The 24,541-nt window shown below is 43.0% G+C and overlaps 2 protein-coding genes across 2 annotated transcripts in view; both read left to right on the forward strand.

The window, feature by feature from the left end:
• Window positions 1–8,671, forward strand: part of LOC126106576 (cytochrome P450 4C1-like) — a 171,354-nt gene extending 162,683 nt beyond the window's left edge. Inside the window, exon 7 of the mRNA XM_049912919.1 lies at window positions 8,000–8,671. The gene's annotated coding sequence lies outside the window, so the exon portion shown is untranslated. The remainder of the gene's footprint in view (window positions 1–7,999) is intronic.
• Window positions 8,003–8,428, forward strand: LOC126106229 (cytochrome P450 4g1-like). Its single transcript, XM_049912457.1, has one exon. The coding sequence runs from the start codon at window positions 8,003–8,005 to the stop codon at window positions 8,426–8,428; it is 426 nt and encodes a 141-aa protein (XP_049768414.1).
• Window positions 8,672–24,541: the final 15,870 nt, after the last annotated feature.

Consider the following 24,541-nt stretch of genomic DNA (forward strand, 5'->3'; position numbering starts at 1 on the left):
TGTTTTAATGTAACCATCCCAAATGTTGCATCATGTCTCTCCCCTATTTCGCGATAATACAAAACGTGGTGCTCTTCGCTGAACTTCCTCGATGCACTCTGTTAATACCTGGTAAGGATCCCACGCCACGCAGCAGAACTCCTACAGTGGTCGGACAAGACTAGTATAGGCAGACTCCCTAGTAGATCTGTTGCGTCTTCCAAGTGTTCTATTAATAAATCCCACTCGTTGGTTTGCCTTCCCCACATGTTCTTTCCAATTTAAATTGTTTTCAATTGTAATTCCAAGATATTTAGTCGAATTTACGGCTATTAGCACAGACTACTTTATTGTGTGACCGACGTTTAACGAATTCCTTTTAGCATTAATGTCGATGACCTCACACTTTTCATTATTTAGGGTCAATTTACAACTTTCGCACCATTCATATATATTTTCTAAATCGTTTTGCAATCTGTTTTGGTCTTCTGATGACTTTACTAGACGATAACAAACAGCAGCATCTGCAAACATTCTAAGACGGCTGCTCAGATTGTCTCCAAAATCGTTCATATAGATAAGAAGGTGCTATAACAGTAGATTAGATTAGATTAGATTAGATTAATACTAGTTCCATGGATCATGAATACGATATTTCGTAATGATGTGGAACGAGTCAAATTTTCCAATACATGACATAATTAAGTTAATTTAACAACATACTTAAGTTAATATAACAACTTTTTCATTTTTTGTGTTTTTTATTTTTATTTTTATTTATTTTTTATTAATATTTTTTTTAATTTATATCTAAAAATTCCTCTATGGAGTAGAAGGAGTTGTCATTCAGAAATTCTTTTAATTTCTTCTTAAATACTTGTTGGTTATCTGTCAGACTTTTGATACCATTTGGTAAGTGACCAAAGACTTTAGTGCCAGTATAATTCACCCCTTTCTGTGCCGAAGTTAGATTTAATCTTGAATAGTGAAGATCATCCTTTCTCCTAGTATTGTAGTTATGCACACGGCTATTACTTTTGAATTGGGTTTGGTTGTTAATAACAAATTTCATAAGAGAGTATATATACTGAGAAGCTACTGTGAATATCCCTAGATCCTTAAATAAATGTCTGCAGGATGATCTTGGGTGAACTCCAGCTATTATTCTGATTACACGCTTTTGTGCAATAAATACTTTATTCCTCAGTGATGAATTACCCCAAAATATGATGCCATATGAAAGCAACGAGTGAAAATAGGCGTAGTAAGCTAATTTACTAAGATAAGTAGCTTGGAGAACGCCAGAAATCACTTGTTTTACTCGAAGACTTTCTGTCAATTACTACGAACTGTGACCTCTCTGACAGAAAATCACGAATCCACTCACATAATTCACATGATATTCCATAAGCACGCAATTTCACTACAAGCTGCTTGTGTGATACAGTGCCGAAAGCCTTCTGGAAATCTAGAAACGAAACCAATTTGAAATTCCTTGTCAATTGCATTCAACACTTTGGGTGAGTAAAGAGCTAGTTATGTTTGATAGGAGCTATGTTCTCTAAATCCATCTTGACTGTGTGCCAATAGACCGTTGTCTTCACAATATGTGTTCCAAAATCCTGTTACATATCGATGTTAATGGTGTGGGCCTGTAATTTAGTGGATTACTGCTATTCCCTTTCTTGGTGTGATCTGTGCAACTGTCCAGTCTTTGGGTACGGATCTTTTGTCGAGGGAGCGGTTGTACACTGAAGCGCCAAAGAAGCTGGTATAGGCATGCGCATTCAAATACAGAGATATGTAAACAGTCAGAATACGGCACTGAGGTCGCCAACGCCTATATAAGACAACGAGTCTCTGGCGCAGTTGTCAGATTGGTTACTACTGCGATAATGGCAGGTTGTCAGGATTTAAGTGAGTCTGAATGTGGTGTTGTAGTCGGTACGCGAGCGATAAGACACAGCATTTCCAAGCTAGAGAGGAAGCGGGAATTTTCCCGTACGCCCATTCCACGAGTTTACCGTGAATATCAGGAATCCGATAAAACATGGAATCTCCGCGATCGCTGCTACCGGAAAAGGATCCTGCAAGAACGGGCCCAACGACGACTGAAGAGAATCTTTCAACGTGTCAGAAGCGCAACCTTGCTGCAAATTGTTGCAGATTTCAGTGCGGGGCCATCAACAAATGTCAGCGTGGGAACTATTCAACGAAGCATCATTGATATGGGCCTGCGGAGTCGAAGGCCCACTCCTGTACCATTGATGACTTCACATCACAAAGATTTATGCCTTGCTTGGGATCGTCAACATCGACAACGGACTGTTGATGAGTGGAAACATGTTGCCAGGTCGGACGAGTCTCGTTTCAAATTGTACCGAGCGGATGGACATGTACGGGTATGGAGAAAATCTCATGAATCCATGGAACGTGTATGTCGGCAGGAGGCAGTTCAAGATGGCGGCGGCTCTGTAATGGTGTGGGGCGTGTGCAGTTGGAGTGATATGGAACCCCTGATGCGTCTAGATACAGACGATACATCTGTAAGAATCCTATCTGATCACCTGCATCCATTCATGTTCATTGCGCATTCCGACGGGCAATCCTATCTGATCACCTGCATCCATTCATGTTCATTGCGCATTCCGACGGGCAATCCTATCTGATCACCTGCATCCATTCATGTTCATTGCGCATTCCGACGGGCAATCCTATCTGATCATCTGCATCCATTCATGTTCATTGCGCATTCCGACGGGCAATCCTATCTGATCACCTGCATCCATTCATGTTCATTGCGCATTCCGATGGGCAATCCTATCTGATCACCTGCATCCATTGATGTTCATTGCGCATTCCGACGGGCAATCCTATCTGATCATCTGCATCCATTCATGTTCATTGCACATTCCGACGGGCAATCCTATCTGATCACCTGCATCCATTCATGTTCATTGCGCATTCCGACGGGCAATCCTATCTGATCACATGCATCCATTCATGTTCATTGCGCATTCCGACGGGCAATCCTATCTGATCATCTGCATCCATTCATGTTCATTGCGCATTCTGATGGGCAATCCTATCTGATCACCTGCATCCATTCATGTTCATTGTGCATTCCGACGGGCAATCCTATCTGATCACCTGCATCCATTGATGTTCATTGCGCATTCCGACGGGCAATCCTATCTGATCATCTGCATCCATTCATGTTCATTGCACATTCCGACGGGCAATCCTATCTGATCACCTGCATCCATTCATGTTCATTGCGCATTCCGACAGGCAATCCTATCTGATCACCTGCATCCATTGATGTTCATTGCGCATTTCGACGGGCAATCCTATCTGATCACCAGCATCCATTCATGTTCACTGCGCATTCCGACGGGCAATCCTATCTGATCATCTGCATCCATTCATGTTCATTGCGCATTCCGACGGGCAATCCTATCTGATCACCTGCATCCATTCATGTTCATTGCGCATTCCGACGGGCAACTCCATCAGAGCAAAAATCGACACCTTACACGTCCATAATTGCTATCGAGTGGCTCCAGGAACACTCGTTCGGCAGAGCAAAAATCGACACCTTACACGTCCATAATTGCTATCGAGTGGCTCCAGGAACACTCGTTCGGAGTTTAAACGCTTCCGCTGGCCACCAAATTCCCCAGACATGAACATTATTGAGCATATCTGGGATGCCTTGCAAGGTGCTGTTCAGAAGAGATCTTCACCACCTCGTACCATTATGGATTTATGGACAGCCCTGCAGGATTCATGGTGTCCATTCTCTCCAGCACCACTTCAGAGGATTAGTCGAGTCCATGCCATGTCGTGTTGCGGCTCTTCTGCGTGCACGCGGGGGCCCTACACGATATTCGGCGGATGTACCAGTTTCTTTGTCTCTTCAGATTACATGATTGCTAAGTATGGAGCTATTGCATGAACAAGTACAGAAAATGAGAAACCAAATACAGTGACACGTTGAAAATGGCGTACATGAAGGCGATATATTTTATACAGCCAGCAACACAGTCCAAGGGCAGCTGTGGGGAAGAAGACCGTGACGGGAAGGACTGTTGCCCCTACCCCCATCTCACCCCCACAGGCAGTCTTCTCAGTGCTTGCTATAATTTCTTCTGCCGAGCAGTCGACCAGAGACTGCCTGCAGGTATTGGGTAGTCGTACCTTTAAAAAATCAACGGAATTTGACGACGTAATCTAGCGACTGACTGTACACTGAGGCGACAGGACTCATGGGATACTTCCTAATATCGTGTCGGACCTCATTTTGCCTGGCGTAGTGCATTAAGTCGTGCAATTGATACAAGTCGTGGAAATCCCCTCTACGAGGTGCATTGAAGTTCTAAGGCCTCCGATTTTTTTTCTAATTAACTACTCACCCGAAATCGATAAAACTGGCGTTACTTCTTGACGTAATCGCCCTGCAGACGTACACATTTTTCACAATGCTGACGCCATGAGTCCATGGCAGCGGCGAAGGCTTCTTTAGGAGTCTGTTTTGACCACTGGAAAATCGCTGAGGCAATAGCAGCACAGCTGGTGAATGTGCGGCCACGGAGAGTGTCTTTCATTGTTGGAAAAAGGCAGAAGTCACTAGGAGCCGTGTCAGGTGAGTAGGGAGCATGAGGGATCACTTCAAAGCTGTTATCACGAAGAAACTGTTGCGTAACGTTAGCTCAATGTGCGGGTGCGTTGTCTAGGTGAAACAGCACACGCGCAGCACTTCCCGGACGTTTTTGATGCAGTGCAGGAAGGAATTTGTTGTTCAAAACATTTTCGTAGGATGCACCTGTTACCGTAGTACCCTTTGGAACACAATGGGTAAGGATTACGCCCTCGCTGTCCCAGAACATGGACACCATCATTTTTTCAGCACTGGCGGTTACCCGAAATTTTTTTGGTGGTGGTGAATCTGTGTGCTTCCATTGAGCTGACTGGCGCTTTGTTTCTGAATTGAAAAATGGCATCCACGTCTCATCCATAGCCACAACCGACGAAAAGAAAGTCCCATTCGTGCTGTCGTTGTGCGTCAACCTTGCTCGGCAACATGCCACACGGGCAACCGTGTGGTCGTCTGTCAGCATTCGTGGCACCCACCTGGATGACATTTTCAGGTCGTCATGCAGGATTGTGTGCAGAGAACCCACAGAAATGCCAGCTTTGGAGGCGGTCTGTTCAACAGTCATTCGGCGATCCCCCAAAACAATTCTCTCCACTTTCTCGATCGTGTCGTCAGACCGGCTTGTGCAAGCCCGAGGTTGTTTCGGTTTGTTGTCACACGAAGTTCTGCCTTCATTAAACTGTCGCACCCACGAACGCACTTTCGACACATCCATAACAACCACATGTCTCCTTCAACTGTCGATGAATTTCAATTGGTTTCACACCACGGAAATTCAGAAAACGAATGATTGCACGCTGTTCAAGTAAGGAAAACGTCGCCACTTTAAGTATTTAAAACAGTTCTCATTCTCGCCGCTGGCGGTAAAATTTCATCTGCCGTACGGTGCTGCTATCTCTGGGACGTATTGACAATGAACGCGGCCTCATTTAAAAACAATGCACATGTTTCTATCTCTTTCCAGTCCGGAGAAAAAAATCGGAGGCCTTATAACTTGAATGCACCTCGTAGTAATGTTGAGCAATGATGTCTTAGTACCTGACCATAACTGCGAAAGCAGAGCATGTGCAAGATTTTTGCACTGACTGCTAGCAAAGGCACTCAGACCTCTGCTGGAACAGCCCATTAACGCCAGATATCGCCCCACCGTCCAACGGATACGTTAGTCGTACGTTCTGCACTGATTTCAACGGTTATTTCATGCTGTGTTGTTTGTCTGTTAGCACTGATAACTGGAGGCAAGCGCCACTGCTCTGGCTCGTTAAGTGAAGTTGGTATTCTTGCCACACTCTTGACGCTGTGGATCTCAGAATATTGGATCCCCTACCCATTTCCGAAATAGTATGTCCCATGCGTCTAGATCCAACTACCTCTTCCTTGTTCAAAGTCTGTTAATCCTCTTTGTGAGGCCATAACCTTTAGAAATAAATCACCTGACTACAAACAACAACTCCTCCAATTCACTACAGTTTTATATCTTATGTATATTACCAGCACTGAAAGATCTAAGTCGAAACAAGGACCCGGGAGTAAACAACATTCCATTAGAACTACTGACAGCCTTGGGAGAGCCAGTCCTGACAAAGCTCTACCATCTGGTGAGCAAGATGTATGAGACACGCGAAATACCCTCAGACTTCAAGAAGAATATAATAATTTCAATCCCAAAGAAAGCAGGTGTTGACAGATGTCATAATTACCGAACTATCAATTTAATAAGTCACGGATGCAAAATACTAACGCGAATTCTTTATAGACGAATGGAAAAACTGGTAGAAACTGACCTCGGGGAAGATCAGTTTGGATTCCGTAGAAATGTTGGAACACGTGGGGCAATACTGACCCTACGACTTATCTTAGAAGCTAGATTAAGAAAAGGTAAACCTACGATTCTAGCATTTGTAGACTTAGACAAAACTTTTGACGATGTTGACTGGAATACTCTCTTTCAAATTCTGAAAGTGGCAGGGGTAAGATACAGGGAGAGGAAGGCTATTTACAATTTGTACAGAAACCAGATGGCAGTTATAAGAGTCGAGGGACAGGAAAGAGAAGCAGTGGTTGGGAAGGGAGTGAGACAGGGTTGTAGCCTCTCCCCGATGTTATTCAATCTGTATATTGAGCAAACAGTAAAGGGAAAAAAAAAATTCGGAGTAGTTATTAAAATCAATGGAGAAGAAATATAAACTATGAGGTTCGGCGATGACACTGTAATTATGTCAGAAACAGCAAAGGACTTGGAAGAGCAGTTGAATGGAATGGACAGTGTCTTGGAAGGAGGATATAAGATGAACATCAACAAAAGCAAAACGAGGATAATGGAATGTAGTTAACTCGGGTGATGCTGAGGGAATTACATTAGGAAATGAGACAGTTAAATAGTAAAGGAGTTTTGCTATTTGGGAAGAAAAATAACTGATGATGATCGAAGCAGAGAGGATATAAAATGTAGACTGGCAGTGGCAAGGAAAGCGTTTCTGATTAAGAGAAATTTGTTAACATCGAGTATAGATTTAAGGGTCAGGAAGTCGTTTCTGAAAGTATTTGTATGGAGTGTAACCATGTATGGAAGTGAAACATGGACGATAAATAGTTTGGACAAGAAGAGAATAGAAGCTTTAGAAATGTGGTGCTACAGGCGAATGCTGAAGGTTAGATGGGTAGATCATGTAACTAATGAGGAGGTATTGAATAGAATTGGGGTGAAGAGGAGTTTGTGGCACAACTTGACAAGAAGAAGGGATCGGTTGGTAGGACATGTTCTGAGGCATCAAGGGATCACCAGTTTAGTATTGGAGAGCAGCGTGGAGGGTAAAAATCGTAGAGGGAGACCAAGAGATTAATACACTAAGCAAATTCAGAAGGATGTACGCTGCAGTAGGTACTGGGAGATGAAGCAGCTTGCACAGGATAGAGTAGCATGGAGAGCTGCATCAAACCAGTCTCAGGACTGAAGATGGTTCAAATGGTTCAAATGGCTCTGAGCACTATGGGACTCAACTTCTCAGGTCATTAGTCCCCTAGAACTTAGAACTAGTTAAACCTAACTAACCTAAGGACATCACACACATCCATGCCCGAGGCAGGATTCGAACCTGCGACCGTAGCGGTCTCGCGGTTCCAGGCTGCAGCGCCTAGAACCGCACGACCACTTCGGCCGGCTCAGGACTGAAGACCACAACAACAACAACAATATACAACCAGCATCTGACATAAGTGCAGATCGCTATCCCATGACATTTGTCACCTATGTATAGGTTTACCATACCTATTGTTAAACACCTACTTCACTACCAACCCATAGAAGTTTTTCCGCTCACGTACCGTAGTGATAGGAATAGAACGTAAACATGACTTCCACAGGAGATGCTGCGCATGTGCCCGACGGTCCCGGTGATCTCCCGGGTGGCCTCGGAGGACCTCCTGCTGCCCAGGCGTCGGGTGCTGGTCCCTAAGGGCACCGTGCTGCTGTTGGTGCCCAGCCTCACGCAACGCCTGCCACAGTTTCACCCAGACCCACTGAAGTTCGACCCTTCACGCTTCTTGGACGGCCGCAGAGGGCAGGAACACGCGTGCAGCTACCTGCCGTTCGGGGTGGGCCCTCGCAGTTGCGTGGGCACCCAGTACGCCCGTCTGCAGCTCAAGGTCTTCCTGGCGGAAATCCTGAGGCGCTTCCGCTTCCTGCCGCGCAGTCGCTGGGAGGACCTGGAGGACGCCTCAGTCTCCATCAGCCTTCACACCACGGAGCCGATAAGAGTCTCTTGCGTGCCTCTGCATCCATCCGGTACATAAGAGTACTCTTTTCACCAACTGCGACATAATCGCGTGTACAAACAGTGATCCAATACTGGAAAATGCTTTTTTATTCCAGTCTCTGATCACAAATGAATTCTTTAGACAATGACCCGTTTCATTCTGTAATGACCATCTTCAGATCTAAAATATAAATATATACATCTAGTGAGCAGTGTGTCTTTTAACATAAAACAGCAATATGTATCACAATATACTGCCACACACCAGGGAAATGTACAGATAAAATATGGTATAACGTACCCTTTTTTTTACACCATCTCCTAAAGTGATACGGCCGTAATGGCATCGTCAAAACATATAAATATAATCAGCATAGCATCGTCACATAGATTTAAAATACGGTGTAGAATAGGCCACATCGTCCACATAACGATTATTGCCAACTAGCTACACTTAGCATCCAGAAACCTGTTTGCCTACACCCTCCCTAGATGTCGCTACTGTGGGCTTGCTTGTATATAGTCATTTACACAAAAACATAATCTGATAAAAGCACATTAGATAAAATGCATATAGCAGACTTATTAAAATTGATGACTATCACAATTGGTTTCTATGATAGTCATCGCCAGAATTAGGAGGCTTATTGCTTGTTTGGTTGAATTAATTAATAGAATATGAAGCAGTTGTTATAAAGAATGCTTTTTCCAAACTTTCTATAAAAGAAAGTCTGCTATCAAGACATTGCTTTTCTTCTATTACTTTATTTATGACTGAACGTTTCAAAAACTGAAGACACTCGTCCGTGCTCTGCACTGCAGTCGAGCTCTGGCAACGTCGTTTTCTGTTCATTGGCTGACTGTGTTTTGTGACGTCAGATGCGCAGAACGAACCTAAACTCGGCCGCCGTCGTAAATGACGCGCACTTTAAAACACAGAAAGGAGTGGAGGGAATAGGTCTAGGATGGTATGTTACTAAAATTTTGAATAGCAACCACCTGTGGATGACAAAGTGCATTGTACTATAACGAGAGACGTTTTCTTACTGAACATGGAATTTTGAGGAAAATAAACACTGTGCAGAAGCCAGCAGCAGGCTGCCAACTTGACCGTCGATAACGATGGTCAAGGTTTAATAAACATTTTCCCATCTGGTTTGCTGTTATTTCTAACCCAATGAAGCTAAAAATTATTTTCTTGGAGTTCACTTGACAAAAAGCTAATAACTTCCTGAACAAAGTTCACCATTAACCTTGTTTGCCTGACCAGGGCACCAACTAATATCTTGGCTCAAAAAAATTATGCAGGGACGTATGTTCTAGCTGAAAGATAATGCTAGTATGGGGAACAATGCTTGAGATTTTTTTCCCTCTTCATACGAATAAAATTAGAGAGAGACTAACTTACAAACTAACGGAAAAAATATGGAATGAAAATTAACACAGATAAAACAAAAGTATTGGCAATAGGAGGAAATAAGGAAATAAAAATTGTGCTGAATGGAGAAACACTAGAACAGGTGCAAAATTTTAAGTATCTTGGAAGCAGGATAGACACCGACTGGAAGTGCACCACAGAAATTAAAACAAGGGTAGCAATGGCAAAAGAGGCGTTTTATAAGAAGAGGAGAATCTTCTGCAGCGGTCTGGACAGAGAACTCAGAAAGAGACTCATAAAATGTCTTGTATGGAGTGTTCTTCTATATGGAGCTGAAACATGGACTATGAGGAAAAAAGACAGAGAAAGGCTGGAGGCTTTTGAGATCTGGACATGGCGGAAGATGTAAATAATAAGTTGGATGGACAGAGTAAAAAATGAAGAGGAACTGAGAAGAGTGGGAGAGAAAAGACAGTTACTAGATGTAATAAAGAGAAGAAAAAGAAATTGGATTGGGCATATATTAAGAAAGAATGACGGACTGATAAAAACAGTTTTAGAAGGTTATGTAGAAGGGAAAAGGAAGCGAGGAAGGAAGAGATTCCAGATACTCGATGACGTGATGGACGGTACAACATACAGCAGCCTTAAGAAGGAAGCAATGGATCGCAGAAAATGGAGAGACAAAGGACCTGCTAATATAGCAGATAACTGATGATGATGATAAGTAATCATTAAATCAGCTGACACCAACATTACCAGGCAGTACATTACAACGTGCAGACCCGTGAATCAAATTATAAGGAACAAAACAATCTAAGTACTGAATTAAAATTTCTGAATTTCTTCCTGACCGGTTAAGAGAGCTGCTACTGCTCCCTGCTACACAGCCACACTGATGATCTGCATTCTTCCTGTCGGCCTAAACACAGTGAAGACCATCAGGATTCCTTACATGTCTCTGCAGGGCTCTAGCACGTAGGACCGCGATCAACAGCACTGAAAGTCGTCCCAACGTCCGAAAGGGGTTTCTTTCATGCCACTTATCTCCTGCAAGGAGCTAGAGGTAAACACTATCTACATCGGCCAATACACTGCGAAGATGCTCTTGGTGCCACACTTACCGGAAGACTTCCCATATATACGAAGGACAGTCCATGTGGCACCAACATGATCAATGTATCACATGTTCGAAACAGAAATTTTTAGACATTCTCTTCAGAACATCAGAAGATCGTTGGGTCGTACGCTGGGGAAACAGAAAATGGCCTGCACGCTCACTATACTTAACACGTCTGCACTTTTATCTGTGGGAAAAATTAAAATAAGACTACAAGAATACACTGGCGACTTTAGAAGACACGAAATGCCGTATAAAACCTTCCTCTGCTGCTGCAAATCCAGAGGACCTTCAACGTCCAATACTGCATGTCTTTTAGTGTGTAGTATAACCCTCAGCTAATGAGGGCCCAAAACACTCGAGCACTACTGTGGAATAGATGGCACAAGTGTTCTACGACGAGTTACGTTTACAGATGAGCCACCTTACGCTTTCTTAGAATTCTCCCAGTAAACCAATGTGGACAGTTCGCCATCCCTACTACGGACTTCACGAGGTCGTTCCACATTGCGCACTGTGCAGTGTTATGTTTAGATATTTAGTCGACATAACTGTGTCAAGCAATTAATACTGTATTCGAGCGTTACACGACTGCTTTTTTTCTATTAACTGCATCAACTTACATTTATATACATTTACGGCAAGCTGCCATTTAGTACACCAAATGTAAATCTGGTGTAAATCATCCTCTGCAAACAGTCGTAGACGGCTGCTCACTCTGATACGCCACATCAGGTACGTACAGTCATCCTCAAAAATATACGAACGACCTGAATTGGATTTCGCTTGATTCGCATGCAACCCACATAACGCAGCTGTCTAGCAAGTACTCTAATCGCTCCTCGATACAGTCGTTTGACTATTGAAATTGGTTCCAACAAGTCACCACTAGGAAACACTGCTCTGTATCGCAATAACTCAAGTTGTAAAGATCTACCACAATACTACAAATATCAAGGAACACCTTACCACAGATAAGATGTCCTTAAGGCTTATAAGCTCACATTTATTACAATAAATGACACGTGAAATGTTACCACTCTCATTATTATGCCAGATAGGTAATGCACGTAGTAAGTTCGTCGTATTCATGATTTCCCCTTCAAAGTAACATACCGTACTTATTATTTAACACAAAATGACATTAAAAATTTAATTATTCACGAGCAGCTAGATCAGAATATGTATGAACTTCAAATGGAACAACGAACCGTCTCGTTCTGCAGATGGATTCAAACCTAGGTCATGCAGACTGAGCAAAGATTTCGTGACTGACGGAAACTAACAGTCATTCGTGACTATGCATACAGAGAGTGATATACCACGATTATAGACAGTATCAGTTAGCAAATATAAACTTTAAATTACATAACGTATACATTTTTAATGGACAGGAATTCCTACCCAGCATCTATTGTATCTGTTAACAAATTACGAGAGATGTTAAATATTGCTTCTTCACAAGTAACTTACTTGAAATGCCTTGAGGTAAAGCTTTGTGTTGGACAGGGATTCGAACCCAGAACCTAATCAGATTGTTATCGAAACACAATCAACTGCGCATATCGGATTTTCTCGGCAGTAGTTAGTTGTTTTAACTGAAATGACGAGACGAAACCTTACTTTTTTCCTTCCCAGGACTCCAACCCGACATCTATCGCTGTTAAATTCTACAGAAAACGAACGTTAACTATGGGTGTGTTACACCAGCAGTGACATGCGAGCATGTTTGAACTAGAAATAATATGACTGGGAATCGCACCCCACACATATCGTTCTTGACTACACACAAAGAGAGGTCAGCTACCGAATTTTTCTCCACCAGCATCGTTGAACTTACAGATATCTCGCAAATATTTCTGTGTCTCACTGGGAGTCAAAAACGTCAGATATCGTTAGTGTTGACAACGAATGAAAATGCATTAAAATCAAAATTATTGTCCACCAGTAGATAGGTGTTCTCATGCTAGAGCTTGATACTACATAATGAAAACTTTAGTGCTGGGCCAGGATTCGAACCCATTCACGCGCAATACGTGGAGATGTTGAAGAATCTGCAGTTTTGAGCAAACGACAAATTGTAGTCGAGCAGTATTGTCATGAAGGGATCAAATTCCGCGTTAAGGTTGGTCTGAGTTGCATTCCCAGTTCAGAAACAATTTTATCGACATACAGAAGCTCAAATAGAAGATGGAATAAGCGTCCTGTGACCCTACATAGCATATGTTTCGTCACTAGAAATAAATAACTAGTATAATAAAGGTTACTGGTAATAGAGTTTCTACATGTCGCCAGTCCTGACTTTATTGTAGTTCAACCTAACGTCTACTTGGTAGAGAAGGAATATCATGATTAATGTGAATTTCAGACCACAATGCCATTACACCTTCTTCACTTGGGGTAGCCAGAAGGTAATAGAATCTGTCTCTCCCTATCAAAAATCATGTGTGGCAGGACCTGCTAGTCAGCTGCGTTATGTGGGTTGCATGCGAATCAGGCGAAATGCAGTTCAGGTCGTTCGGATACTTTTGAGCACGACTGTACATGCAGAACGTGAGCAGTCCTGCCACACATCCCTGAGGCACTTCTGGCGGCGAACACTCGCCGTCCAGGACAATGCGCTGGACTCTGTTACTTAACAAGTCTTGGAGTCACTGCCGTAACTGAGAATCTAATCTCTATGCTCGGACTTTTTCTGGCAGTCTGCATAGGGGGCGCCGTCTCAGATGCTTTCCAGAAATCTAGGAATACGGAACCTGCCTGTTGCCCTTCATCCATGATTCGCAAGCTGAGTTTCCCACGAGCGATGTTTTCTAAATATGTGCTGATCTGAGGTAGTAGGTTTTCTGTCTGAATGAAACTTATCATATTCTGAGTTAGTACAAGCTCAACAATTCTCCACGAAACCGACCTTAAGGATATTCGCTTGTAATTCTGCTGGTCCGTTCTTTCGCCCTTCTTGTACGCAGGAGTCACCAACGCTTTTTTCCAGTCGCTTTGAACGTTGTAGTTGGCGAGAGTTTGGTGATGATTGTAAACTAAGTAATGTTCCAATGTGGAAGAGCACTTTCCGTAAAACCGAATGGTATTCAATCTGGAACTGGTGACTTAAGTGCTTCCAATTCGTTTAGTTAGTTCTCGGCACCACAATGATCTATTTCTACGTTCTCAAAATAGTAGCCTGGATAACATTAAACGGTGGTATCTATTCGCGATCCTCTTCCGTGAACGGTGTTGTAAAAGTGAAATTTAAAACTTAAGGTGACTGAAGAGCAGCCTTCGACCCACTAAGCGATTTTATGTAGGATCAGAATTTTCTGGGGTTCTCGGCAACGTCTTTAATTAATGTATGACGGTGGAAATTGTTGTACTCTCCGCGAATCGATCTGTTTATAGACACACGAATTAAGCAACTGAAAGAATACAGCCCTCGGTCACTGTTTTTAACGAACTAACCGGGTTTCAACACAGCTAGGAGTGTCTTCCTCAGAATTTAAATCAAAGAATGGTCTAAGTTTAACGAATTAACCGGGTTTCAACACTGCTGGGAGAGTCATCCTCAGAATTTAGACCATTCTTTGATTTAAATTCTGAGGAAGACACTCCTAGATGTGTTGAAAGGCGGTTAATTCGTTAAAAATAGTGACCGAGGGCTGTTTTCTTTCAGTTGTAACCATTCACGGTCTCTGAACGTGCAGTCATATACAAAATATACACGAATTAAGTTTTACCTGCTGAAATTTCGGCGATCTCTTTTTTTACCGGGAATGAAACAGTTTCAGATTCACCATTACTTCTCGCATTTATTATTATACCACGAAGAGTCTATTGCATCGTTAATCCACTTACTCTGCAACGTAAGGGGTTATAATGTTTGTAAAAACGCCCTTTCTTATTTAGTGCGACCCGACTTTGGCTCTGTTTGCGCGAATAATACCCGCAATACACTTGGCATCAATTTTGAATAATAATTTCTATCAACAAAAACTCGTATTCTCAATAAGTGGTTTACTACTTCCGGAAATTATAATAAAATTTAATTATGGTATGTAATCAAATCACAAATTTACTAGTTAAAACAGGATGGGCAATGTTACTATCCTAAGACATTACAACACCAATCAAATTAACTTCTTGAACTAACTACCGTTCCATTGGAACAATGGAAACTCTATTTTTTACCGCGCCTCATTTCCTAACTTACTTTGGTTGATACAGGTCACGCAAGTCGTTGTTCTACTGACGGACAGAATTAGAGAGCTCAAGCAAACAGCTAGTGGAACACGTACTAATTTACAATTACAGCTCCCTACTTTGCCAGCTGTTTGCGCAAATATCACTGTAATTCAGTGTGAAGATCACGACGGTCGTCCCAGGTACCGGCGTGATGTCGTCTTTCCTCTCTGAAATCTCGATTCATCTAAAACCGTGGACGTTATTTCCGTCTGAAAACTCCTGACCGTAAGTTGCTGAGTTGCGGAGTCCGTCACTAGTCGATACACAATCTACTTGCACAAATGCCAGGAGTAGTTGTAGATTCAAGTGCACGGCAGCAAAGGAACACTTAACGTTGCATTCGAACGCCACAAGTGAGCACAATTCTCTTCTCTCTTCTCAGAGCAACAGACAATTCTGCTTTTGTGGAGAAAACTAACTCTGAAAAATTGGAGTGGGATCTCTGTCGCAATGCCAGTAATATACGCTATTGACCATTAAAATTGCTACACCACGAAGATGACGTGCTACAGACGCTAAATTTAGCCGACAGGAAGAAGATGCTGTGATATGCAAATGATTAGCTTTTCAGAACATTCACACACGAATGAAGCCGGTGACGACATCTGCAACGTGCCGACATGAGGAAAGTTTCCAATCGATTTCTCGTACACAAACAGCAGTTGACCGGCGTTGTCTGGTGAAACGTTGTTGTGATGCCTCGTGTAAGGAGGAGAAATGCGTACCATCACGTTTCCGACGTTGATAAAGGACGGATTGTAGCCTATCGCCATTGCGGTTTATCGTATAGCGACATTGCTGCTCGTGTTGGTCGAGATCCAATGACTGTTAGCAGAATATGGAGTCGGTGGGTTCAAGAAGGTAATAGGGAACGCCGTGCTGGATCCCAACGGCCTGGTATCACTAGCAGTCGAGATGACAGGCATCTTATCCTCATGGCTATAACGGATCGTGCAGCCAAGATCACTGAGTCAACACATGGGAACGTTTGCAAGACAACAACCATGTGGACAAACAGTTGGACGACGTTTGCAGCTGCATGGGCTACCAGCTCGGAGACCATGGCCGCTGTTACCCTTGATGCTACATCACAGACAGGAGCGCCTGCGATGGTGCACACAACGACGAACCTGGGTCCACGAATGGCAAAACGTCATCTTCTCGGATGAATCCAGCTTCTGTTTACAGCATCATGATGGTCGCATCCGTGTTTGGCGATGTCGCGGTGAACGCACATTGGAAGCTATACTGGCGTATCACCCTGCGTGATGGTATGGGGTGCCATTGGTTACACGTCTCGGCCACCTCTTGTTCGGATTGACCGCACTTTGAACAGTGGACGTTACATTTCAGATGTGTTACGACCCGTGGCTCTACCCTTCATTCGATCCCTGCGAAACCCTACATTTCAGCAGGATAATGCACGACCGCATGTTGCAGGTCCTGTACCGGCCTTTCTGGACAGAAAATGTTCGACTACTGCCCTGGCCAGCACACTCTCCAGATCCCTCACCAACTGAAAACGTCTGGTCAATGGAGGCCGAGCAACTGGCTCGTCACAGTACGCCAGTCACTACTCTTGATGAACTGTGATATCGTGTTGAAGCTGCATGGGCAGCTGTACCTGTACACGCCATACAAGCGCTGTTTGACTCTATGCCCAGGTGTATCAAGGCCGTTATTACGGCCAGAGGTGGTTGTCCTGGGTACTGATTTCTCAGCATCTATGCACGCAAATTGCGGGAGAATGTAATCACATGTCAATTCTAGCTTATGTCTAGGCCTCCACTCGCAGACGAGACACTCCGTGTCTTCCCAGCACCACACCAGAAACCAGTGTCTTCTACCTCTTATTTCTGCCAAACTTCCCAGTTCCTCTCACATGTAACCCTACGTGTTATGGCCAATCAGATCTCTGAAATTTCTCGCGGTTCTCCCACCTTTCATGGGCGCACCGTATTTGTGTCCCGTTCCGACCGTTGTATAACCGGAGCGGTGAGAAGCAGTCTCTCTGTGTCTCGCATGTGCTCTCTCTCTCTCTCTCTCTCTCTCTCTCTCTCTCTCTCTGTCTCTCTCTCTCTCTCTCCTTCCACCTGTGTAGTCTCAGGCTCGCCCAGTGCCCACTTCGGCCACTGGTGACACTCAGCCATGGAAGAAGCCGCCTTGTGAAGCTCCGACCACCCGGCCGCCACCTCTCTTGTTGTACAGCTCAAAACAGCTCTTCCTGTGTCCGTTCAAACCACCTTCCCAATGATAATATGCAAAGCTCTCAAAATCTTACGTACCAGTATGAACCTTGGTTTTGCTATCAATATTATTCCACCTAACGGCTATACCTGTCTGCGTAGTTTTTGTGATTTACTTTCTGAATCAATCTCATGTAAGGTGCTAAAATTTGCCATCTTACAGCTCTGACATACTGCTCCAGAGCGCTATACACACTGCCGGAAAAAAAATCCAACACCCTCGGGGACTGTGATCGGTTTCAAAAATGGCTCTGAGCACTATGGGACTTATCATCTGAGGTCATCAGTCCGCTAGACTTGTTGTTGTTGTGGTCTTCAGTCCTGAGACTGGTTTGATGCAGCTCTCCATGCTACTCTATCCTGTGCAAGCTTCTTCATCTCCCAGTATCTACTGCAACCTACATCCTTCTGAATCTGCTTAGTGTATTCATCTCTTGGTCTCCCTCTACGATTTTTACCCTCCACACTGCCCTCCAATGCTAAATTTGTGATCCCTTGATGCCTCAAAACATGTCCTACCAACCGATCCCTTCTTCTAGTCAAGTTGTGCCACAAACTTCTCTTCTCCCCAATTCTATTCAATACGTCCTCATTAGTTATGTGATATACCCATCTAATTTTCAGCATTCTTCTGTAGCACCACATTTAGAAAGCTTCTATTCTCTTCTTGTCCAAACTACTTATCGTCCATGTTTCACTTCCATACATGGCTACACTCCATACAAATACTTTCAGAAACGACTTCCTGACTCTTAAATCAATACTCGATGTTAACAAATTTCTCTTCTTCAGAAACGCTTCCCTTGCCATTGCCAGTCTACATTTTATATCCTCTCTACTTCGACCGTCATCAGTTATTTTGCTCCCCAAATAGCAAACCTCCTTTACTACTTTAAGTGTCTCATTTCCTAATGTAATTCCCTCACCATCACCCGACTTAATTCGACTACATTCCATTATCCTCGTTTTGCTTTTGTTGATGTTCAACTTATACTCTCCTTACAAGACACTATCCATTCCGTTCAGCTGCTCTTCCAAGTCCTTTGCTGTCTCTGACCGAATTACAATGTCATCGGCGAACATCAAAGTTTTTATTTCTTCTCCATGGATTTTAATACCTACTCCGAACTTCCCTTTTGTTTCCTTTATTGCTTGCTCAATATACAGATTGAATAACATCGGGGATAGGCTACAACCCTGTCTCACTCTCTTCCCAATCCCTGCTTCCCTTTCATACCCCTCGACTCTTATAACAGCCTTCTGCTTTCTGTGCAAATTGTAAATAGCCTTTCGCTCCCTGTATTTTACCCCTGTCACCCTCAGAATTTGAAAAAGGGTATTCCAATTAACACTGTCAAATGCTTTCTCTAAGTCTAAAAATTCTAGAAACGTAGGTTTCCCTTTCCTTAATCATTATTCTAAGATACGTCGTAAGGTCAGTATTGCCTCACGTGTTCCAACATTTCTACGGAATCCAAACTGATCTCCCCCGAGGTCAGCTTCTACCAGTTTTTCCATTCGTCTGTAAAGAATTCGCGTTAGTATTTTGCAGCTGTGACTTATTAAACTGATAGTTCGGTAATTTTCACATCTGTCAACACCTGCTTTCTTTGGGATTGGAATTATTATATTCTTCTTGAAGTCTGATGGTATTTTGCCCGTCTCATACATCTTGCTCACCAGATGGTAGAGTTTTGTCAGCACTGGCTCTCCCAAGGCTGTCAGTAGTTCTAATGGAATGTTGTCTGCTCCGGGGGCCTCGTTTCGACTCAGGTCTTTCAGTGCTCATTCAAACTCTTCACGCAGTATCGTATCTCCCATTTCATCTTCATCTACATCCTCTTCAATTTCCTAATATTGTCCTCAAGTACATCGCCCTTGTATAGACCCTCTATATACTCCTTCCACGTTTCTGCTTTCCCTTCTTTGCTTACAACTGGGTTTCCATCAAAGCTCTCGATATTCATGCAAGTGGTCCTCCTTTCTCCAAAGGTCTCTTTAATTTTCCTGTAGGCAATATCTGTCTTACCCCTAGTGAGATAAGCCTCTACATCCTTATATTTGTCCTCTAGCCATCCCTGCTTAGCCATTTTGCACTTCCTGTCGGTATCATTTTTGAGACGTTTGTATTCCGTTTTCATGCTTCATTTACTGCATTTTTATATTTTCTCCTTTCATCAATTAAATTCAATATTTCTTCTGTTACCCAAGGGTTTCTACTAGCCCTCGTCTTTTTACCTATTTGATCCTCTGCTGCCTTCACTATTTCATGCCTCAAAGCTACCCATTCTTCTTCTACTGTATTTCTTTCCCCCATTCCTGTCAATTGTTCCCTTATGCTCTCCCTGAAACTCTGTACAACCTCTGGTTCTTTCAGTTTATCCAGGTCCCATCTCCTTAAATTCCCACCCTTTTGCAGTTTCTTCAGTTTTAATCTACAGTTCATAACCAATAGATTGGTGTCAGAGTCCACATCTGCCCCTGGGAATGTCTTAGAATTTAAAATCTGGTTCCTAAATCTCTGTCTTACCATTATATAATCTATCTGGTACCCTTTAGTATCTCCAGGGTTCTTCCATGTATACAACCTTCTTTCATGGTTCTTGAACCAAGTGTTAGCTGTGATTAAATTATGCTCTGCGCAAAATTCTACCAGGCAGCTTCCTCTTTCATTTCTTAGCCCCAATCCATATTCACCTACTATGTTTCCGTCTCTCCTACTCTCGAATTCCAGTCACCCATGACTATTAAATTTTCGTCTCCCTTCACTTCCTGAATAATTTCTTTTATCTCATCATACATTTCATCAATTTCTTCATCATCTGCAGAGCTAGTTGGCATATAAACTTGTACTACTGTAGTAGGCATGGGCTTCGTGTCATCTTGGCCACAATAATGCGTTCACTATGCTGTTTGTAGTAGTTTACCCGTACTCCTATTTTCTTATTCATTATTAAACCTACTCCAATATTACCCCTATTTGATTTTGTATTTATAGCCCTGTATTCACCTGACCAAAAGTCTTGTTCCTCCTGCCACCGAACTTCTTAGTGAAGTCTACTATCTATCTAACTTTAACCTATCCATTTCCCTTTTTAAATTTTCTAACCTACCTGCCCGACTAAGGGATCTGACATTCCACGCTCCGATCCGTAGAACGGCAGTTTTCTTTCTCCTGATAACGACGTTCTCTTGAGTAGTCCCCGCCCGGAGATCCGAATGAGGGACTATTTTAACTCCGGAATATTTTACCCAAGAGGACGCGATCATCATTTAATCATACAGTAAGGCTAGACTTAGAACTACTTAAACCTAACTGACCTAAGGACTTCACACACATCCATGCCCGAGGCAGGATTACAACCTGCGACCGCAGCAGCCGCATGGTTCCGGACTGCGGCCCCTAGGACCGCTCGGCCACAGCAATTGGTGTCATCACATGAATATCCCAATGGCTTTAGTGTTTCGTTTGTCATGACCATCGGTGATCGCACGGTTTTCAGGAGGTCTCTCTCTTGTACCCTCTGTGTTGGTACTACAGGCGGTAACTGTGCTGAACTGAGAGGTAAGCAGTGAATGCAACAATCATTTTACGGTAAAACCATGTCCCGCCATCCGAGTGCATTCTCCTGTTGAACGGATACATCCGTTTGAACGGGGCTGGAAGCTGGGTTAACGTACCGACGTATTACAGCATGTGTTGGGCATATTGTGGCAGTGGTGTGTCGCTGATTTCAACCGTGGTCTGAGAAACATTCTCACATATTTGTGCCATGTTCTGGACGTCCGCTGACACATTGGGCATATAGCGGTGGCCTTCCCCGGAAGAAATTCAGGCATACGTTGCACCTGCTGTATCACCAAGGAAAATTGGGGACAACCTGCTTGTAGCAGGACTGTGAACACGTGTGCCTGGCCAGGCTAACTATGGGACCACGACACCGCTGAGCACAGGTGTTCTGGTGTCGTGAAAGAGTTGGTCAGGCAGTGGAATGGCACTCACTGACGAAAGCAGATCCTGTCTCTACGCTAGTGATGGATGTACACGTGTGTGGCACACACCAGGCGAGCGGCCTGTTCCGAAATGCACTTGCCCACAAAACACACGGCCGACACCATACTTCATTACGTGGGGCCCATTAGCTACAACTCACAGTAAAATCTGGTGTGCCTCCAACGTGCAGCAACCATCGCCCGATAGTCTGCGCAGTTGTAAAAATGCTACTGTCATTTCATGGACAACAAGGTAATAAGCTTTTTCAGCAGGATAATGCACATCGGCATACGACTGTTGCGTTGCGACATTATCTTCAAGGCGTACAAGAACTCCCCTGCCCAACAAGACATCTCTCGCCAACTGAACACGTGTGAGAGGTGGCGAAATGGGAACGCACTCGTTCACCAGAGGCTGCAAAAAACAAATCCGATTGCAACGAAAGGTACAAGATGCTTGGGACAATCTTTTGATGGATGTCATTCGACACTTTTTATGGTCGTCTGCATGCGAGAATGCACACCTGTACTGCCACCAGAGGTGGGTACACTGTTCGAGGGGCGTATGAAAAGTCCGTGCAAAGTCCGAGAGATGGCACCACCGGTGAGTATCGAGGTTATGTTTAGTTACTAGCATCTTTGGAAAGAACGCACACCAAGTTTCAGCCATATTGGTCTATTTTTCGTGTTTGGCATTCGTGTGAATCAAGGAAGTTGAGTGATTGTCAAAAAATGGACGAGAAAGAACTTCATGTGGTGATTAAACATTACTTTAGGAAAGGAAAAACGCCTCAGCAGACTAAAGAGAAGATTGGTAAACATTACGGTGACTCTACACCTTCGATTAGAACAGTTTATAAGTAGTTTCAAAATTGTCGAAGTGGCCATATGGGCAGAAGTCATGCTGAACGTCCTGGACGCCCCGTGGAGGTTATGACTCCAGAAATAATTGATAAAATCTATGATATGGTGATGGACGACAGAAGAGTTAAGGTGTGTGAGATTTCTAGTGCTGTGGGCATCTCGAATGAACGGGTGCATAATATTTTGCAAAACATTTGGACATGAGAAAGCTATCCGCAAGATGGGTTCCGCGATTGCTCACGCTTGACCAAAAACGGTATCATGTGAAGTGTTGCGTGGATGGTTTCCAGCTGTTCAGGAAGAATCCGCAGGGCTTTAATCGTCGTTTCGTCACTGTGGATGACACATGGATACATTACTATACTCCTGAGACCAAACGACAATCTAAACAATGGGTTACCAAGGGAGAATCTGCACCAAAAAAGGCGAAGACCATTCCTTCATTCGGAAAGGTTATGGTGACTGTCTTTTGGGATTCGCTAGGGGTAATCCTCATCGGCTGTCTGGAAAAGGGTAAAAGTATTACAGGTGCATATTATTCATCGTTATTGGACCGTTTGAAAACCGAGATGCAAGAAAAACGCCGGCGATTGGACCGTAAAAATGTCCTTTTCCATCACAACAATGCACCAGCACACACCTCAACAGTTGTGGTCACAAAATTGATGGAAATAGGATTGCAAATCGTTTCACATCCCCCCTATTCTCCAGATTTGGCTCCCTCAGACTACTGTTTGTTCCCCAATTTGAAGAAATGGCTGGCGGAACAAAGATTTTATTCAAACGAAGAGGTGATTACATCAACTAATAGCTATTTTGCGGACTAGGGCAATTCCTATTATTCGGAAGCGGTCAACAAATTAGAACAGCGTTGGACGAAGTGCATAAGTCTAGAGGAGACTATGTCGAAAAATAAAAAAGGTTTACTCCAAACATGTAAGTAGTTTTTATTTTTGCACTGACTTTCCAAACGCCCCTCGTATATGTCACAGTCTACTTGATGTGTAAGAACCCATGACGTAGTACAGATGGTGAATAAAAATCATTCACTTCTGTATAATTGTCAGGAATTTCATCATCGAAACATTTTATCTAAAAATTTAGATTAGGATCATCATCATTTGTGCTTACTCTTTCTTATTGCACATGACAGTCATTAAAAAAGGTTTTAGGATTTGAAACCTCTTCTTGCCGTGAGTTACTTATAATTTTTTTTAAAAAACATATCAGCCTTTAAATGAGAGAGAGAGAGAGAGAGAAACAGAGAGCGACAAACGCTTCAAATCGCCCCCTACGTTGACTCACCCGATAACTGAAATTTCGGTGTAAATGACTATAAAAGATTTTTTCTTTCGTTGCATGTGACAGGGTTAACAAATGTGGATGGAAGCAAGAAAATTGATCTAAAGCCAAAATGTGAGATAATTCATAAAAGAAAAACATAACAAAAGGATAAAAATCTTTATACTTGATCTACAAGCAGCTTTACTGCATAAAAAGTTGCAAAACATTGCAGTAAGGTACGTTTGATGCTTGCATTTTGTGTTGCCACTAATTTTAAAACAGTGCCTTAAAGAACTACGACCTACTTGTACATTTATATATGCTTCAGATGTTTTTAAGTGAATATGTAAGTAGTTATAAAGCTCATAATTTAAGATATTCATACACAACATGGCCGCTGTTAAACACTCTGTGAACAAGATGGACGGACGTTGCCATGTTTTAAGTACAGGCATCCATCTTGCTGTATGGCATTTCTCTGAGTTACTCTTGGTGATATCTATGACCGGATTTTAATAACATCTGTTACTTTATAGTATGATCAAATTTGGCAAAATACAAATTGGGGATGGATAATGCAGAGAACTTATGTACAGGTGCAAATATGGCTGGCGACATTGTCGTCGATCCACCAATATAAAATGTGGCTTCTGATAATACAGAGACTGAATTAAAAAGGCAGTCTGAGTCTGTAGAGAAGATTCCTGAAACTACTGAAGTTCGTGACCTATTTAAGGAACTCTTCAATAAACTAGCTAATATGATGAGTGAAAGTTTTCCATGTTTGGCAAAGAATCAAACCGATCAAGTGAATGCCAATTGCGACCGCTTAGCGGATGGCCAGGCAGCTCAGATCAACAGAAATCTTGAGCGAGTTTCAAAAGAGTGCCCCGAGCAGATAAATAAGAGTCTTGATCGAATCTCCAAAGAAAAGACATCAACGGTTGATGAAAATTTAGATTTCAATCAGCTGTTAAGCAGCAATATCTTACTTAGTCTATTACATAACAATCTTAGTTGGTTTTGGTC

This window comes from Schistocerca cancellata, chromosome 10 (genome assembly GCF_023864275.1).
Source record: "Schistocerca cancellata isolate TAMUIC-IGC-003103 chromosome 10, iqSchCanc2.1, whole genome shotgun sequence".
NCBI classification, from domain to species: domain Eukaryota; kingdom Metazoa; phylum Arthropoda; class Insecta; order Orthoptera; family Acrididae; genus Schistocerca; species Schistocerca cancellata.

What these genes read in the sequence shown, in the direction of transcription:
- LOC126106229 (XM_049912457.1), top strand. Translation starts at nt 8,003, where the DNA reads ATGCTGCGCATGTGCCCGACGGTCCCGGTGATCTCCCGGGTGGCCTCG.